At 36.2% G+C, this 17,811-nt stretch overlaps 2 protein-coding genes across 3 annotated transcripts; one reads left to right on the top strand and one right to left on the bottom strand.

The window, feature by feature from the left end:
- Positions 1 to 2: 2 nt before the first annotated feature.
- On the bottom strand, positions 3 to 17,603 carry LOC135690107 (tektin-1). The gene is made up of 8 exons (XM_065207582.2): positions 16,993 to 17,603; positions 13,256 to 13,326; positions 10,395 to 10,538; positions 9,726 to 9,948; positions 4,704 to 9,441; positions 1,069 to 1,146; positions 696 to 827; positions 3 to 295 (listed from the first exon to the last, which is right to left on the bottom strand). The coding sequence occupies exons 1-5, from the start codon at positions 17,407 to 17,409 to the stop codon at positions 8,947 to 8,949; spliced, it is 1,350 nt and encodes a 449-aa protein (XP_065063654.1). The 5' UTR covers positions 17,410 to 17,603; the 3' UTR covers positions 3 to 295; positions 696 to 827; positions 1,069 to 1,146; positions 4,704 to 8,946.
- Positions 4,907 to 8,426, top strand: LOC135690191 (zinc finger matrin-type protein 5). 2 transcript variants are annotated; one of them, XM_089110939.1, is made up of 4 exons: positions 4,907 to 5,041; positions 6,062 to 6,124; positions 6,573 to 6,659; positions 7,741 to 8,426. In XM_089110939.1, the coding sequence occupies exons 1-4, from the start codon at positions 4,915 to 4,917 to the stop codon at positions 7,935 to 7,937; spliced, it is 474 nt and encodes a 157-aa protein (XP_088967065.1). In that variant the 5' UTR covers positions 4,907 to 4,914; the 3' UTR covers positions 7,938 to 8,426. The 2 variants fall into 2 exon arrangements, with proteins under 2 accessions (XP_088967065.1, XP_065063743.2); XM_065207671.2 differs by having other exon boundaries at positions 7,738 to 8,426.
- Positions 17,604 to 17,811: the final 208 nt, after the last annotated feature.

Genomic DNA, 17,811 nt, shown 5'->3' with positions numbered 1-17,811 from the left:
AATCAAAACAAGGCAGAACCAATAACATGTACTAACAAACGAATTCCATGCATTCACATATGATTTATCTACAAGTCATTAAGCAATGGGTTTTCCAGTCATTTTCAAACATTCTCTTGAAGGGAAGACATTTTCTCCAATATAAATAGACTTAATTGGGTTTTGAAGGCATCGCCATTTTGTAGAATCCAAAAGATGCAATGACTAATCCAACCAATGATGATGTCATGAGACCTTTGTAAATGAGCTCATCACTTCTGCCTTTTTTTAGAAACACGGGCAATGAATTTGGCACCTACAAAAAGACAAATAGCACTGACTATTTCATGTTTTAATCATTTGATGGATTGCTCAAAATTATAGAATTATGAAGAGCAATATTATAGAAACATATTTACATGAAATGCTAAATCAAATGAGGCTTTTAGGAGCTGCAAGGGTGCTGAGATGAAGGAAGAACATCATTCAAGTGAATCTGATGGACCCTTATTGAAAGATTGAAGGGCCCTAAAATTCAAGTGTTTGTAGAAGTTAGAAGGCATTTTAGTAAAGGCACTCAAAATTATTTCTTCGATCAGTATGCAAAGATGGGAAAGCATTTACCAGATATAAGAATCAGATCAGTGACAGACCTTTCCAATTTTAGCCTTAACCTTAATAAGGAGGTAAATTGTCTAACTTTAGGCTCTACATACCTGAAAGATTTTTTGAAATCGTCTAACTTCATTTGGCCTATCAAAGATAAGTCCACCTCTTTCGCCACTAGCTGATGTTACTCCACCTGTATATTTGATTATTTTTGGCTCTTTAACAGTAGTTGTAGACTTCTATAAAAAAATTCAAAATGTTGCATTAGAATAAACTATTTTATGAAAAAGATTCTGCAGAAGAAACAACATAATTATGTTATATAAAAAATTGCTCCAATTTTTAATTCTCTTCTTCAATGAAAAACATCTTCAATCCTCAGAATTAAACAAAACATTAACTTGCATCATTGATTATTCAGTATGCAAAACTGTACAAATAAAATTCATGGAAAAAATTACATGGAAAACTAAAAATTACATGTGGATGTGTAATCTGGGCTGCTTCTGTTGTCTGAATTCTTTGGGAAACTTCACTGTATTTGTGAGACATTGTGCCCTGACATAAATAAAAAAGAGATTAAATTTCCATGCATGAACACACTAAATAATTAAACGTAAGTTGTTAATATTCCCAAGCATCACAAAAGACCTTAAATCCCAAAAAATATAAGACTATAAACTATGCACATAACATGGGTCCTTAATATGCAGACTTTAAATTCATGTGAGAAAAGCAAGAAAACAACACTTGCAAATGATGCATTAATTTTGAGGAGCATTTGACAATTGAAGCCTTATCCTAACCTTTCTTGCAAAGGCACAAGCAGGCCTGGAATAAGTCGAAAGCTCTGGTACCCAAGAAATGTTTTTTAGATCTTTACAGAGTCTTGAAGTCAACAGTTTTGCTAGAAGATTTATTGTCTCTAAGGCATTGCTCTTGCCCACTTTAGGATCTAATTGAGGTGACTGTTAATTGTATGTTTTTCTGCCACAAGGTTGCAGTCACCAGGAGGCTGCCACAATGAGGCTGCCACCATGTGCTCCTCCTAAATAAATACCTCTGCCTACAAATTTTCTTATTTTTATCCAATTAACAATTGGATAGACATTATTAACAATTAACAATGCATTCTACTTAGGTCAGTTTCTGCTACTGTCCTTTCTATTGGCTTCCATCTATTAGTTCATCATATTGAATATTATATGGTGTAGAATTTTATGCTTACTTTAAATTTGAAATGAATGGAACAATGTATTTGTAAATCTGAAGTGGGAGAATAGAAAAAGAAGACCATATAATGAAAGCAAACATTTTCTATTCATAGAGCCAGAGGCGTGGCCAGCAGGGGGTGTGAGGGTGTGACACCCCCAATTCTTTAATCTATGCTGCATTCCATGCCTATGAAGACTAATAACACATCATCCATTTTTTTGTCTGAGGTGGCCCGCTTGACATAAATTTCCTTTATGGTGCATAGAAGAGTGAGACACCACCTGGAAGATAACAACTTTTTCCCTTCTAATACCTAAAGGGCCCCTAACATCTTCCAACACTCTTGGATTTGCTATATTACACTCACTGCCTGCCTCTAAAATCAAAACATACAAAACATGCTACACCCTTGTTTAATTACTCTTTGGCCTTGGCTGAAGGATCTTTTTGCTATAACTTCAACAGACTAACCGCTCTGGATTTCACGAAGGTTTTTGATGAGATCTAGAGAGTGCATAAGCTATTATCCTGGAAAGCAAGGGTCCACTTGTGATAAGTGTGCACATTTGAGTGTGCACCTAACTTCCCAGTGATAATCAAGTCTGCCCATGTTTCTTTTGGCATTTGCCCAGTTTATATCAATTTTCCTACACAAGGAAAATCTATGATTGAAAGTTGAAATTAAGTTTTCTTACAACTACCATTAGTTGCTGTTAAGTTTATTTTAGCATTAGTTTTTTTTCAAAATAATTTTTAAAAAGGCAAAAAACATGATAAGTCAAAAACCTTGATAATCTCAACCTGGGTCACCAAGAGGAGGACAGGGAGGCCAAAAGGGCCTAAAAATGGTAAATTGTTATAAAGGGTTGCAAGAAATGACTGCAAGAATTATTCTGAAGTGTATTTTAAGCTAAATTTGAGGCAATAGTCACAAAAATTTTCTGCTCTCTTTCGCTCTCAGGGCCACATCTTTCAGTTTTGCCTTAGGGCTGAGAAACTTCTAAGCAGCCCTTATCTCAAGAGGATCCCTCAATTTAGAATGACATACTTGTTTCAGTCTCTTTTGTGAACAAATTTAAAAAACCATTTTGAGGTCTTTTAAAAACCTAAAAATCTGAGCCAAACCCAGAAACAAGCCACACCCAAACCATGCTCATCACTCAAGTGTGCAAGAGTGCTTTCATAATTCTATAAAATTTCTCAGGAGTGCAGCTGCCATGAGATCCATACTGGAAGGCTAAGGCGCTATGTGCACGCAAAATCAAACGCTTTGGTCTATGGATCAAAACATCTGTTGCAATTTATTATGTGGTAAATATATCTGTGGTAAATAACTATTGGTAATTTAGTGTATACTGCATCAGTCTTAAGGGTTGATTGGCATTGTTTGCAATAGCCACAAAAGCTTTGTGGCAGAAGTTTTTTCAGTTCTTTGGTGCAAAAAAAATGTCACTACAGCAACTCAGGTGTGGTGAAAAAATTTCACTACAGCAACAAATTCAATTGAAACCAATTTGAAATTTTTGGCACAGACTAATTTCAACATCAAGGTTCCAATTCTGTTATCCATTTTTGCCAAATGTGAAGATACAAATTGCTCAAGTCCGAGAATATTTAGCATCAGGCTTAAATTCAAGATGGCAGACATTGGAAAAAATGCTTAGAATCAGCAAAAATTTAAAGTGCTCTTTTTTTAAAATGACAAAATATTTTGAACTAAAATTTTGTATGTGTGTTTAATGCATGATTTTCCACTTCTCCACCAAAAATAACAAACTCTGAGACTTTGGGTTACAAAATGAGAACATTTGCCCACTTTGAAATGGAATGACCCTTGGAACAATACCACTTCACTGTTCATACATGTCACTAGTTCTACTATAGATTTTCATTCAAAGCTGCAATGGTACTTTTTTAACTTATATTCATTGAGCTAGGCTTTAGCAAAACTTTGAAATAATTCTTCCCTGAACACGGAGACCATCCTCTTTAATAGTTTGTAGTGACGCATATATGGTATTCTAATGTACAAAAAACCCAAAAGGGTGAACACACTGGTATTTTTTTCTCTCTCAAACTTTTCAATGTTAGGTTGGAAAAAAGTGATAATCAGCAAAATTTTGAAATAATTCTTCTGTGAATGCGGAGACCGTCCTCTTTAATAGTTTGTAGTGATGAATTTAAGGTATTCTAATGTACGGAAACCCCCAACAGGTGAACAAACTGGTGTTTTATTTTTTTTTGTGTACACTTTTCAATTTTAGGCGGGACAAAAGTGATAATCAACAAAATGTTGTTACAGTAGTGGCGCCAGGGGAGGGCTAGGGGGGCTACATCCCCTCCGTCGGAAGCATCTAGCCCCCCCATCGGAGGAAATTTTAGGGTGTTGTCGGAGCAAATTTGACAAAATAACGTACGAAAACTGCTTATTTTAGTCATTTTAGCCCCCCTGTCGGAAGCTCCAGCCCCTCTGTCGGAAGATTTCTGGTGCCACCTCTGTGTTGTTAGTCCGTAGTGCATTTTCTGCATGCTGCTGGCTGGTCTGTCTTCCGCACTGGATTGGTGGAAGTGAATATTTATGATATAGTTTGAGAATTTTGGCGTACTTTGTTGTTTTATTTTACCACATTTTTTTATGTTTCGCAGTATTTCGCTGTAATTCGCAGTATTGCGTTTCGCTGATTACAATACGCCGTTTATGTCTGTCTTTTAAATTGTCTACTGCATTTAGGGCTGATTGGTGATAAAATGAAATGAAATCAACACTGAGAAAAAAAGTAGGCTGGCCTTATCATATTTGGTGTTACATGCATGCCATGGTCGTGGAAACTCGACAACAAATTTCAGAACTTCTGATAGAATATTGCATATGAAAAATCTCATTGATTTTTAATACAAACCTCTGAATTGAATTAGATACTTTAGAAGGAAGACAGCCAACTTGTTTGACGAAGTTTTATCAGCTAGTCCTCTAACATGGAGGTTGGACGCGAACGAGAGTTTCCCAAAGGAGGCCATTCTAAAATGACGATCACTACATAGCTTTTTTTTGTTAAAAACAATAATGAGAGATATCTCTTATTTCGAGAGGTTATTGTAAAGAAGAAGAAAATGGGAAGGAGGTATTTCTGTGAATATTGCAATCGCGCATTTGCAGACACCTTACCAACAAGAAAGAGGCATCTCAAGTCAATACAACATCAACGGCTTAGAAAATTACATTATGATTCTTTCAAAGGTGAGCAGACCTAATTTGAAAAATTTCTCGGCAATTTTTCATGTCTCTGCACGAAAGGTATCAATTCAGTTCAATTTTTACTGCATACAGAGTGCAGACTATTTCTTCTGCACATTCAAAACAGTGGAAGGAAGCAAACCATTTACGTTGTTGACAGTTGTTAATAAAGATGGCAAAAATTCACCGCAAACCTTAGCAAACTGGTGTGCCAAAAATTGACAAATGATCCTAATCTCGCAGTCAGGGAAAGGAAAAATATGGTTTTTTTTGAGAAAATTGAGACTTTGAGATAAATGATCAAAAGTATCTTCAACTTCTTACAAAAAGAGAAATTAAGCAGACTTCATGCAATATTGATTACAATTTCAGTAATATTTTCGTCAATTTTTGAAAATGTTTTTAATAGAAAACCCAAGTGTTTTTTCAGAATTTATATATTTTTTATTGAGTCTAGGAATTTTAAATATGGCTTGTAATGTTTAGTTTTCTATGAAAATATATAAAGCAAGCAGGAAGACTGTATGTGTATGTTTGAAGTAAGTTCTCTGATAAATTTAATTAAATGTTAGTGAAAACTGGATAGAGATTTGTGTGCAGATTGTCAGAATGAAAGGTCTGAATTGTCTTTTTTAGTGCATCTAACCTATATCACTAAATTCAGAGTGTACATTGCAAAAAATTCTTTAACAACCCCACAAGGAACATATTCAGAAACATTCAACAGAGTATAGACTTAAGGCTGGCTTAGCATGGAGTTGCAAAAGCTTCGAAAAATGTTTGATCTAGAGTTGACATGGAATACACAATGGGCTTGTTGTTCAGATTGACAAACTGACATTAATTAGTCAATTTAAATCTATCAGTGTTAAACCATTTCGATTTATTGAATTCTTATCAGTTATGAAATGCCACTAAAAGCTGTCCATTTACTCATCTTTATGAAAGTTTTATGTCATCTTTATGTAAATAATGTGTATAGTCATCTGTTTTGCTTTTAACATGTTTATTTTTCTATTTTAGATGCAGCAACTCTTTTAGCCGAAGAAGCTCTGAAAAAGCCATGCAAAAATTTTTTTCAATATGGTAGGTAATTATTTATTGCGTGTCTCTCTAAGACACAGGTGGAACCCATGCATATGCACTTGCAAAAGTATTTTAAAGTGGATTTTTTCCTACCGAGGCAGCTTTTGTTGTCTTATAATATTTGCTTTGCTATGAGCCATAATTTGTCAATGATTTTTTATATCAAAAAACTGGCTATTTTTTGACATAATTATCAACTAAATCGTTTTTTCCTCATGTCATCTGCTTCCACTATCTGTTTCCTCTCCAATGCACTAAATCTAAAATCATTCTAAAATCATTCACACCATTCTAAAATCTACAAATTTGACACAATCATCACTCACTCAAAATGCTTTTGCCAATCTGTTGTTTTTCTCAATAAATATTTAACTTTATTTTTAAATTTTGAGGTTAATATTCTTTTGATAGCTGTGTGTTCCACTTAACTGACAGGTTGTTTTTTCAGGAAATTGCAAGTTTGGTGATGGTTGCCAGTTTTCACATGTAAATCCAGAGTTCTTGAAAGCACATACACCAAGTCAAAACCAAAGAGGTGAGTACTAATCTTAAAGGCATTATGTCATCGTTTGTCCTTCTCTATAGGGATCATTTGCTTTTGGCATGGTCACTGTGGTTTCTTGTGATGTTAGCATCCATGTTGATAACTTACTTTTGACCAAAACTCTTTTTAGAATAGTACAAGGCAACTCCATGTGATCAGTGACAGGCCCACCAATAGCATTACAGCACAAAAATCATGACTCAGTGTATCTGGGTATACCCTTTCCTTTATAATGCCTCAATGCCTTTAAGTTTGACTTTTTAGCAATAAAGAGCTCATAATTGTATTGTTTGCTACCTAGCTTCTAAAGGTAGTTTTAGAACACAGCGAAAGGTATGCTTATCAAGCAATGTCCTGGTCCTTTCTCTTGATGTGACCCCGCATACCTCCCGATGTGGCTTCAGAGAGCCGGCAACTCTCCTCCTTCTGAGAGAAAGTTTGGTCAACTCAGAGACTTGAACTACAGACCCTTGGATCTGTATTCAGCGACCCTTACCACTGAGCTCATACATCTATAAACAGAAACATACACATTTTGCCTATAATTGCATTTAGCGAAGGTTGAAGGCCTTTCATAGAATGTACTCCATAAACAAAGAAGGGAGATATTTGAGGGTGGGTTAACCATCATGTTTACTGCGATAAAACATTAATACAGTTGCCAACTTTTCCTGTTTAGGTACCTAATTGAATATTAAGATTTTTAAATTAATCCTGGATTTTAAGCTTGTGCTAAAGAATCTGGAACAGGTGTAGTTATAATTTTAAAACAAACTTGAATGAACATTTTATTTTCTTGATAAGCCCATTTTTGGATGAAATGATACCAATACTCTGTCAAGTAGTAATAAAATATTGGATTTTGAAATCTATCTTATTGCTTGAACAACAGATTAGAAAAAAAATTAAGATACCCCCGCCTTGTCTCATCAGGATTGCAATTCATCATTTTCAGCTAAATGATTGAATGAAGTCCATTTTCATGTTTTCAAATTTGAATGACATTTTAAAGAATAATGGTATCATTTTTCTGACAGGAATATTCTTTACAACCTGCCTTTCCTTTTAGAAGTAAGCAACTTTGATGTTGAGATATGGCTTTCTGAATGGCGAAAAAAGCACCCGGAAAGAGAAACAAAGGCCTCAAATACGTTTGTCAAGTACTGGCTTCCACGGGGATTCCCGCCACAGAGTCAGTTGCCACCCTCACTTTGCCCACCTCCACCTGGAGCAAATGAAAGAAGGAGGGCTGCTGAATGGGGTGTCTAACTGTCATTACTGTCCTTGAGGTTGTGTTACTGGCTATTTAGAGGACATCTTGAGTCAAATACCTCTTAGTGTTTTTGAAGAGGGCAATACTTGAGATGAATAATCGCCCAGATTCATTACGTCCAAAGACTTACTGAGACTTCATCAAAGCTATGGTAGAGCATCAATTTGGCCATGTTCCTTATTTGATTGAAACATTGTAAAAAGCAGAACACGTCTGGTATATCCCTTTTGTTGATAAAGTCAGCTTTTAACAATAATCAAGCTATTTTTTGTCTATGTATTTGTCTATGAGTTTACAAGATCCTGGGTTTCTGCTGTTCTGCTTTCAAACGACAATTAGGAAATGTGACAATCAGAAGGCAGTATGTAAAGCGAATGAAGACACCAGGACTGAAATGAATAATGATTGTAAGGCTAAATCATGCTTAAAATGAAAAATTTTATTCCATGTAAAACGTGAAAATAAAACTTAATGTCTTAATTGTACAGTTGGTTATTTACTGTTTATCAATCGAATGGTAACATCACTGCATCGGCAGTGATGATTAAGGACGGCTGGACCCGTCTATATATAACACAATCAAACTACGTGACAGCGATAGATTAAGTGTCTATAATTGCAGCTATATTGAGCAGAAAAAAGGAACTGACAAGCAGTTGGTTCGACAAAGGTTTACTCGTACTCGTTCAAGGGCATATTGATTAAGACATAAGAATTATAAGAAGTTAAGTAAAACAATTATGAAAAGTTAACGTTGATCAACTAGAAAGGTTAGGGTTAAGAAGAAGATCGCAATGATGTGAGATCAAGAAGGAGAGTGATAGACAATCTTGCCCTATGCCAAAGCAAGACTGTTTTCTCCAGCCTTCTTCTATTATTCAAAGCTGACATGCTAAAATGATGCTTATCATAAGATATTTTTTGTGTCATTTGAATGGTTAAGATTGCAACGTTTCTTTTTTAATGCAAGTACCTAACCAACTACTTCAGTTGTAACGTTGTTGTTCAATAGGTAAGAAGTGGTCCCCTTGCACTAAGCCGTGAGGCAGGCAAGCTGTCAATGGAAAGCTTTTTTGGTGAATACCTGACTGGGGATGACAATGGTCTATCCTGTATGCTCATCAAAGTTCCTGTCTGCCGCTGCATAAAAGGGCGCCAATCCATTTGCTTTCGAAGCTTCCCACATTGATCTTTATCAATGAACAAGGTGAACGTTTTCACGTTTATTTCCTGCTCCAACTCCCATTTGCGGTTGTTTAAGCGCTCAAGGGCCATACGTGTATCACTCAACCTCCTTCTTACTGCTGAGATGTCACCAGCAATGTAATGATATTCAGAAACGAGGGTGTGTTTAGGGTTATCCCTGCATAGCTCGATGTTCGGACGCCATGTTCGGTGCTCAAGCCTTGTATTGTTGACCTTCATGTGTGTCTGGAGATCGGCCATCTGTTTCTCCAACATTTCCAAGCTATCATGCATATTCTCAATTTCTCCAAGTATCTACAAAAGTGCAATTGTATCCTTAGAATACAATACATATCAACAGCATTCAGCAACGTTAAAACTTATTCATACACAATACTTAAAAGAAGAACTTTTGCAAAGGGCCAATTTTGTGGTACTGTAAACTGGATTAGCACTTTGCAGCTCGACTTTGGTCTCTAGCTCGCTTAATTAAAAATCAGAGTTTCTTTGAATATCTGAAGGAGCGCCTTCAGTACAACCTATAAATTTCAATTCAGTAATAGATTAACGAAATTATTGCTCAAATATGAAAAGCATGCCTTCCTGTGCTGCATCTCAAGCTGCCTCTTAGCATTTGTAGTCTCAGTTATCCTCTTTCCAAATGCAAGCTGAACTTTGGCATTCTGGTCATTCAATTGCTGAAACGCTTTTCCAAGCAAATCTTGAATCTTCTTACGCAAATTCTCTGATAATGATCTTGAACTGCGGGCCTTTGCAATGTTGTTCTCCGAATATGCTTCCCATTCAGTTGGACTTACAGCACTTGTTTCAACAAAATGAACGTTTATATATTTCAGAAACAAAAGCATGTTAAATGAACAGTTACTGTTAACAATCAGATAAAGTTATAACTGCTTATTTTCCATAAGATTATTAAGCCAGAATTTAATTGATGATGTCAACATGAAATTATGACGTGAGCAACCGAGTTTTACCAATGTTGTCAACCAGCATACAGGCAAAAACTATGCACTGGCAATAGCTCTAAAATTGTTCTGATATCAAAAACTAACATGAAATTGTTTTGAATTCGCCCATAGGCTTTTAATTCATTAAATGCATCCCAACAATCAAAATTTGTAACTTCTTGTCTTGATCTTCGTCTTGTACACATTTTGTTGGGTAGAACATCAAATGTGGGTGCTATCATCATATGAAGAATAAGTTAAGCAAATTGAAGTAAATAGAATATGAAATATCAAACGCACTTGGGGTCATACTCTACTGCGTGTTTATGGTATCCCAAGAACTCAGACATGTTGGTCAAGTTGTAAGCGGTATTATCTTTGTACATAGCAGATCTCTTGTCAGTACTGTCCTTGTGGAGGCGCTTCAGGCAAGATTCAAGGTCCCTGAAACAACAGAATATAGTGAATGCGTGGTAAAGGATGAACACGGTTGACAAGGCTTGACCTTATCAGAATTCTTAAAAGATTATCATTAATTTCAGAGTACGATGTTATCAAGCCCGTGGGAACGAATATACTATTTTTTGATATCTCTTACCGTAATTGTAAGTAATTGTAAATTTATCATTTAGTTTAATTGTTTTTCAACCGCGCTATCGGATCACTTCTGACTGACGTCACAAATATTTTCGGCCCTGTTATTTCCATCGACTGTCCAAAGCGTCAGCGAAAACAGCATTATGGCAACTCAGCAATGGAGCTTTTCGGTACATTACCAAGAGTATGAACATAACATGGACTAAGATTATGATCAGAATTTGGCTCTCTCATATTAAAAGTGGGACATTTGGGCTTCTTAAACAGCCGGAGCTTTAGAGTTAACAATAGACATTGTAGTTTGGATAAGTAGCCCTACATGGCCTGCTCTTTAGCTGTACTACCATTGTAACGAGTATTAATAAACCAAATCAATTTTTGAACTAATAATGACTGAATAAAGAGACAGTTTTATTGTTTCTCTATTTCTTTCAAACAGTGAGAACCGAAAATTAAAACAATCTCCAGAAGATTATTAGATGCAAAGAAAATCGGGTTCTTGTCATCAGACTGCAAGATTACGATAAAAGCTCTATTAAGCCCCCAGGGGGGCTTATTTATTTTTTCAGTCCTAGAGGGGGCTTAAGGAGAGGAGGACCTTTTAGAGAGGGAGAGCTTATTAATAATTCATTGCAAAAATGTTATAAATGCCCCTATGTTCTTGTTATGATAATGTCATACAAATGTTCACAAAAACTTTGCTATCAGCTTCGAAATTTTTTATAAAATCAATCAATTATAATTTCCTTATTATCCTCGGAGTCACCAAGATCAATTCATCGTCATCACACCCGTCAACAGATCCAATCAATGCAAATGTTGTCTTTCTTTGTTCGGGGGCTTAAGAGGAGGGCTTACTGGAGAGGGGAGCTTATTGTAAGTTTTTGTTATATAAGGGGGCTTAACAAGGAGGGTGCTTAAATAAGAGGGGGGGCTTAATAGAGCTTTCACGGTATGTGCTTTCGTTAAGAGTATTCTTGGATGTCAAACCTTCCAGTAAGCTATGTAAATCTTAGCTACTAGAAATGTCGGATTCAGGCCACAACAAATCTTCTTTTTCAAACGCTGTCAACCAATAAAATGGCGTCATTAGCCAAACATTTATTACCGATAAAGCTACCTGCTAATTGAGGTTTTGAATACTATTTGCCTTTTAGCTTTCTTGCTACCATAGTGTTTGCATGAAAGTCAAATAATCGATATAACCGTGCAAAGATATTAATGCACATTGCAAGAACGCTAATGACTGTTTTACTCTCATTGCATTCATTCATTTAAGGTTCACTGCAAAATTCGGTTAACAATCTCTTACCCAGGGACCGCGGAAGCGGGGAGGCTACGGGGGCTTTAACCCCCACAAATAATCTCAAAAATGTACTTAAAATCATACCAAAAATCGCCCTGCTCTTGGTTTTTAGCATGTTTAGCCCCCCCAAAACGTTTTAGCCCCTCTCGATCTGCAATATGCTCTGCGATCCTTGCTCTTACCCCATTTCAAAAACTAAATAATTCCTCATGTTTAGGGGCGTGCTGAAGTAGGGGCAGTCCCTCTTCGCAACCTGCAATTTGTTGCTTCTCAGTAAAAGTTAAAATCAGGATCTTGACATGTGGGAAATAGAGAACCTTTCGTTTGCAACGCCCTGCCTGAAGGATGGCACTCAAGTGCACATTTCATCCCACTTTTTTCAGCCAGATTTTTAAATTCGTTCATAATCGATGAAAAAATAGCTAGGAATGGAATGTGTTGCTGAGTCATGCAACCTATCGCTTATTCATAGTTTCACGCAAAAAGCATTAAATCATGCTTTAATTAGATTTTCGATAGACGATGTGTTGATTTTAAAGCCTAGGACGAAATAACTGTTTCAATGCAATCTTCATAGCGATTTCTTTACAGAAAGGCATTTCCAGCAATTAATAAGGGCGTTGCCACTAAAAAAATTTTTTTCAAGTCTCCTGATCCCCCACTTTCTACCCCGCAAATTTTTGATTGGTACAACCCCTGACCTTTACTCCCCATTTAAAAGCAATTAAGTCCTTTAGAAACCACTGCTTTTAGCAAAGACATTTTGAAGCACAGCGAAAACATTTCGCCGCACCACCTTCGAAAAAAGCTTGAGAGAGGAAAAAGGGACATTTGACTGCCTGCCTGTTGTATGGAGCTACTTCATAAAATGATATGAAATATCATTTAAGAATTTTATGTGCAAGACTTTGAACTTTCAAGCAGGAGGGCCTGAGATATAGCCCAATTTATTTTTGTAAAGAGAAAAGGCATCAGAACCATTTCTATCGTTGAGGGGGCTGATGTCCTACCAGCAATGTCAAACTTCTACGGTATTGATGTAATAAACATGCTTTTAGATCAATTTGGGTGAGTGAGAACACGATGTTAAATCGTCATTCAAAGGGGGATTGCAGAAAGAAACAGAAGCCGTTGTGTTGCTATTGATGGATGAGAAGAAACAGTAGCCTCTTTTATCCATTTAAAAACCAACTTGAATTGTGATTTCATGCAACGAGTTATCTGATTTAAACAAATTATTAGATAAAGGAAATCCTACCTGAATTGATTCATTGCTTGCTCTATTGTGCGTCTTAATGACTCTTGAACACTGCTTATCAACTCGATCTCCTAAAGAAGTAAACACGCACTTATCAATGAATACTGTTTATCAGGGGCGGATCCAGAGCAATTTCGAAGGAGGGGTAGTTGGAAGTGGGGGCGTTGAAAATTTTCCGAGATTGGTGACGAGTGTAAACCGTATACAACAATTTCAGACCCTAACTACTGACAGAAGGCTCTCTATTCACTCTGTAAAGAAATTTTCAAAATAATTGTTGCATACTCTGAGATAATCCTTGAAGTAAATTAACCTTTAAGTCTCAGAAACTTTTGCACCTGATTCTCATTCTTCAAAAGGGGCACAAAATTTCCTTAAAAGGGGCGCCAGACTTCAACTCGGCCAGGGAGGGGCAACTGCCCCTAGCTGCCCCCTTAAATCCACCACTGCTGTTTATAAAGAATATGTTAGAGGAAAAGTTCAACGAGGAGAGAGATAGTGACATACATAAGGTTCTAAAAATTTCGGTGGGATTTATTTTCAGTGAAGCAGGGCAACCAAAAATTAATCCAATTTTTCCTTGCTGATTTTTTTGAAGGCGAAATTTTTCCTTACCGAAATTTCAAACGCTAGAAAAATAACGTTTAAAACCAATGGACTTTCAAAATAACAATAAAAATTAATTGATACTGTTCGAGTATTACTATACATCCAATACAAAACCATTTTTAACTTCTCGGTCTCCTTTGTCATCAACAAATAAGACATCCAGCTCATCTTCATACAAAGATTTACTTGCTAACTCAAAAGAAACTACCATACATGTCCAATCAGTTAGAATTTTAGCGCTCGAAGTTTATAAAACACCTAACAACCTTAATCCTGTTTTCGTGAAAGACTATTTTGTACCCAAAACAACAGGTCAAAAACTTCAACTCAAAAATTCCCTTGACATTCCAAAAGCCAGAACTACCAATAATGGTATTAAAATCTGGAATTCACTCCCAGAATCCATTTAAGACAACACAAAATACTAGACAATTTAAGAACTTGATCAAAATTTGGTTCCTTGAAAACAAGTGCGCAGGCTCGTTTTGCAGTAAATATTCTGTCTTATGCAGTCCTTGAAATTGCTTGATGTTAGTCTTAATTAGTGTATATTCACTTTTGTAAAAACTGACATTAAATAATATACAATACAGTACAATATAATAAAATACAATACAATACGATACAAAACGATATAATACAACACAATACAATCTTCAGTTTCCTCTCTTTAGCCCTCTAAATCCAAAAAATTGAGTTCTCTGTGGGCTGAACTGACGCTTTTACTGGCTCTACATAATTTCAATCAAATATTTCTTTCGAACGTCCCGGCCTTTGAGCCTGACGTGTCCTGGGCACTACATTGTAGGTTTTTACAACAAATTAAAAGAACCAAAGTAACAACGAGAAAGAGTCATCTTTCTCTGTCATCTTTAATCCACAACCGTATGGTTGTCGGGAATCCATGACAACGATTATTCCTCAACCAAGCACTGAGATCCAATCAATAGTTCTACCGAACACGGACATCCAACGAACAAACCAGCGTCAACGAAATATGACTAAAAAAATGTTAAAAAAATATGCAACTTATAACAGAAACTTTTTCCATTTATTGGGCTGACATCAAAACATTCGGTTTTTGTAATTTTTATGATTGCGCTCAAGAAAATTTATTTCTGGCCTTAGCTTGCTCTTAATATGCTTGGGCAATTTCTAGGTTCATGTTCCTCTAAGATTGTTTTTGTAAAAGAAAAATGGTATGAAAGCACAGTCAGGAAGAACAAATGCAAAGTTTCGGAGGTTTTAACGCAGAATTATTCAACCGTTTTGAGGAATTCAGCTATCGCTGGTCCCATAACGGGAATTTTCTTGGAACATCCTGAAACAAAACTCAATAATGTCCCAGGAATTAAAAAATTATTTAGACTTTCTTTTTGGTTTATCACCTTGCTTTATATTAAATGAATTAATTCTGCTCTAATTTATATTAATCGAATCTTATGTTTTTACTAAAAATATAAGATTAATAGCTGCTAAAATTGACATTGTCCGGTCCGAGACTTTTCGACAAAAAGACCGATTCAACAGGTTATGAAGACTTAAAAAATCCAAACTTTTGACATTTTTGTAGTAACAACATGATGGGATGATGGCCCATGAATGTTTAATGAAAGTCGCTGTATCTATCTGATCGTATACACGAGTGGTGCTTGCAAGTCGAGGTTTTTTCTTGATCTTGCTTTTAGCATAAAGCTGATTATACGAAACTATCACCACGAAAATCATGATTAAAGTAAAATTGACCACCACAAAAAGATGAATTGCCACTAGAAACACCCGTTTCCTTTGAGAAACAGGAATTTACGTGATTATGTAGCCACAGTGGGCGCGATAAACACTCGCTTTTGGTAAAGGTCAACTTTGCGGGGGCGAAATCAGAATGACTTGGGCTTTGTTTCAACATCTGACTCATGTGTCAACATAAGGCTTTCAGCAATTTTTTCATAAGGGGGCAAAAGCTGCAATTCATTCCTTGGTAATTAAACCACTCCAAGCTTAAATATTTAATGTTTCTTAAATTCGATAGCTTAAACCGAGCCCTTTTAACTCTACTGATTTTGCTTTTGCCCAGTATTTCTTTAAGCACATTCATTTTTAGAGCAAACGGGAAACAACTTTTATACTTGAGAGACCACAAGGACATTGCTTGCATCTTCCCCTTTGATACAGTTCTTTAACTGAAGCATAGACAGTAACCTTATAGCTAGCAAAAAAATTAAATTGTTAAATCCCCGTCTCGAACAGCATTGTTAGCTCACTGGAACGACAAAAGGATTTTAAGAAATGAATTTTTCTAAGATAGTCGCAGATCAGCAATGTTTTGACACAATTGCAACATTAGATGAAAAAAATAACCGATTTCAAAACGTTCACGAAAAAACAGCTTTTTGATACTAATTTGTAAAGAAATTTTCACAAAGTTTGGAAAGGCAATAAACATTCTCGATTGTCATCTAAGTTTCGCTTGTGAAAATTTGTAAATAGGCCCAAGCATTGAGACTAGAAAGCAATCATCGCGACGAAATGTTGCCCTTGTATTTTTGTAAACAGGAACCTTACGAAAATATTTATAATGCCACAAATTGCGGGAAATGGCTAAGCATTACTTTGTTTGTTTTCCGGTTACGGCTGATTGTCTCGATGAATACAACTGCCCGGCCATATTGAATGCTCCTAGTTACCGCGTCATTGACAACGACCTCTTTATTGTCTGTTAACAACAGGCCATCTCTAATCAAAAATGGCTCACAGTTGGAAGGAAGTTGTGTGTTCAGTGATCAAATCATTATAAAATTTGTTTTAAATGTATTCTACTTTTCACTTCGACAAAGTACTTATAATTTTAGCGTTAGTAAACTCTAAACTAAAAAATAAAGCCAAAATAACCAGTAGCCAAAATAAAGCAAAGTAGTAGGATAATAAGGGCTCTGGTGACAAGATGAAGTAAGGTCTAACACGGAGTCTAGAAAAAACAACACCTCATTGAGAAAAAATCAGTTCCAACAACATAGAAATAATCTATTATTACCAAGCAATGGAGTTAGAAAACTGGCCAGCAACTGAAACTATCAGGGTGAATAGAAAACACAAGCTAAAATAACAAGCAAATAATATTGTTATCTGACCTTATAAAGTTCGATTTCCACTTGATCCCTGACCAGATCGCTACCTGTTCTTTTTCTCCTGACAGCCAGCGCCTTCTTCGGAATTTCCAGGGGTATTTCTGTGGCATTCAGTGCATTTTTCAAAAGGCTGATGTGATACCGAAGCGCTTGCATCTCGTTAGCAACTGCAAGCTTCTCTTTGTCAACATTACTCTTCCATGATGAAACATTTTGAAGCCTTGAATCGAGTTTCCTTGTGACATTCAGTTGATTACTTCGGGATCTTTCTGCTGCCTTCCCGCACAGATGAAGGGTCGCATCCCTAAGAAGCTTCGACTGCTCGAGCTCCTTTTTAGAATTGAAATAGTGCGCGTAGTTTGAGGCCTTCCATTCCTGTGGGTTTAATTTCGTCCCAATTTGGACAATTTCTGTCTGCATTATCGCGAGAAACACATTAACTTTGTCAACATTTATCACCTCTCGCAAGAGATATTCTACCCAAACACCTTACATGTGATTGTGTTTCGGCTCATGATTTTGTGGCACTTGTATGCGTGTTCTTTTGTAGTGAGTAACCTAGCAACTAGTAAGACAATCGACTAAACGTCATCGCGCCGCTGTACTGTTTTTGGTGGAGCAAAAAGTTTCGGCTTTCTGGTGAAACTGTTGTGAGTTATGAAATATTCATGCTTAATATCCCGCGTAGCTTATTAATTTTTCATGTTTTAGAAACGGAGATAAAATGTCGAGACTATTTGAAAAGCTGACAACTTGTAATAGAATTCCTTATGAACACCCACAGGATTAGTGATGTAATGAAAGTTTCACAAAGTATCAACA

The sequence above is a fragment of the Rhopilema esculentum genome, chromosome 10, assembly GCF_057945365.1.
Source record: "Rhopilema esculentum isolate cy_ngs chromosome 10, ASM5794536v1, whole genome shotgun sequence".
NCBI classification, from domain to species: Eukaryota; Metazoa; Cnidaria; class Scyphozoa; order Rhizostomeae; family Rhizostomatidae; genus Rhopilema; species Rhopilema esculentum.
This window is presented reverse-complemented; position numbering and strand designations above follow the sequence as displayed.